The sequence below is a fragment of the Nicotiana attenuata genome, unplaced genomic scaffold (genome assembly GCF_001879085.1).
Source record: "Nicotiana attenuata strain UT unplaced genomic scaffold, NIATTr2, whole genome shotgun sequence".
Taxonomy (NCBI): domain Eukaryota; kingdom Viridiplantae; phylum Streptophyta; class Magnoliopsida; order Solanales; family Solanaceae; genus Nicotiana; species Nicotiana attenuata.
This window is the reverse complement of record NW_017674533.1, coordinates 69,652-71,493: the sequence shown is the minus strand read 5'-3', so window position 1 is coordinate 71,493 and position 1,842 is coordinate 69,652. Positions and strand designations below refer to the sequence as shown.

The window sequence follows — 1,842 nt, the reverse complement described above, 5'->3', positions numbered from 1 at the left end:
TCCAATTGCAGTCGCTGCTGCACATCCAGCCAGCATTACTGCCATCACAATCTGTCATCACACCAAAATTCCAACATTAATTAATTCACATAAATCTTTCATAATTAATGTACTAATATTCAGAGGTGGACCCAGCGTTTGACCAGTACGGGGGCACCACCTTAAAAATAAAATAAAAAGATAAGCTTTGTTTGAGGTAGGATTCGAAATTGGGTCTTCAAGAGAATGAAAGCACTTCTAACAAACTAGAAGCTCTGTCCAGATTTTGTGACTTTAGAGGGCCGCATAAAATATTCAAGGGGTCCTCATTGTATTGATAGATAGATAGATATATATATCTTTTTAATGAAGCTTACGGGTTCCGGTGACCCCAGCCCCCACCATAGGCCCCCCTGCTAACATTATGCTCATGATAAAAATCTAACTCCATGAGAGATCATTGTTCAAATCCTAACACAAACAAAGACGTTAGGTGATTTCTTCTCATAGATATATAAGCTTTGGTGAACATAGTTAAGAAATACCTTACTAATGGGCAAATTGACTATTCTAAAAGACGTGCGTCACAATAGTCCAAAGCCCACAGAAGGAAAAAGGTCCATACAGTCATACTAGCACAATTTAAACCAATGAACTACTTCTAGGCTCTAGCTTCTCTTTTTTTTCGCTTTTTATTTTTTTTTTTTAAATTTTTGAATTGTCAGAACAATTTTCTCAAAACTTATATATGCAGTATTCACCAACAACTAGAAAAGTGTATTGTAAATGACGTCTAGGTTTAAGCCTCATAAATATGAAATCAAATCAAAAGACAGAAATGTATGGAAAATACCGTATGAGATTCTAGGGTGGGGAAGAAAGGAATTCTTTTTTCAGGCCCCAAATTGCTTTACAAATTACCTCTGAGTCTGCCTAAATCCAAATTGGTTAAGAACTTTAACCAGATCTACTACTAACAATTTAAAACGTGCTAATTTGACAAGTGACTGATCATTGAAAAGGTGAAAAGTTTGACGTACCAAATCATGAAGGAAAATGTAAAAGTAGTGCTTTGGGTCAAAACCCTTATGGCCTAAAACAAAAGCCAGAAAGAGGGACAGAACAGAGAAGGCACATCCAATGATATTTGCCAAAGCAAAGAACCTGCAGAGAACCCCCAAAGCAAAATCAGATTCAGAACTTTCAAATAAAACCACAAATATTTGCTTTTGATATTCTTTACTTGAAAGTGGGAGAATAGCTATAGCGAGCATCCATCTCAAGGCCAAATACAGTGACAGTCTGTTTGCTGGTAAGAATAATCAAAGTGGACGCCAATGTGAATGCAGTTGCCAAAATTCTCAGGAAAATTTGAGTTCCCAACAAACACGTGTCAGATTTCCGAGGTGGGCTTTGCAAATTTTTGACGCTGAAACTCTCCATTTTTGGGATCTTCTCAGAAAAAAGAAGGGGGCAAGAAGAGAAAGAAGAACGGAATGAAGAAATTAATGGACGAGTGGATGTTGTGGTGGTATTTATAGAGTGAGAGAGTGGGGAGACTCCGAGAGAGATCGTTAAAGTAAATGGATCACTTTCAAGACCGACAAAAAAGCAAAGAAGTTTGAAAACTGCTGCCTTTGATTTAACAAGCAACAAAAATAGATAAACAAAAATGCATTATTTCTCGGGAAAAAAGAACAAAATTGTTTTAATTGTTAACTTAATAAATTACTATCTATTAAAGGACATGAGATTTTACTGGGGTTTGGTGATGAGTTAAATCCTAGTCGTGTATCTTATGTTTGTTCTCTATATATAGGCCTTTGCTTTCGGAAGCACCAATGACTAATAATGAGTATATAT

General features: G+C 36.2%; 1 protein-coding gene across 1 annotated transcript in view; it reads right to left on the bottom strand.

The window, feature by feature from the left end:
* Positions 1-1,580, bottom strand: part of LOC109218839 (CASP-like protein 1F2) — a 1,887-nt gene extending 307 nt beyond the window's left edge. The window contains exons 1-3 of the mRNA XM_019383235.1: positions 1,223-1,580; positions 1,020-1,143; positions 1-51 (exon numbers count right to left, since the gene is read on the bottom strand). The exon at positions 1-51 is cut by the window's left edge and continues 307 nt beyond it. Coding sequence (XP_019238780.1) covers positions 1-51; positions 1,020-1,143; positions 1,223-1,422 — 375 coding nt within the window. The 5' untranslated portion in view covers positions 1,423-1,580. The remainder of the gene's footprint in view (positions 52-1,019; positions 1,144-1,222) is intronic.
* Positions 1,581-1,842: the final 262 nt, after the last annotated feature.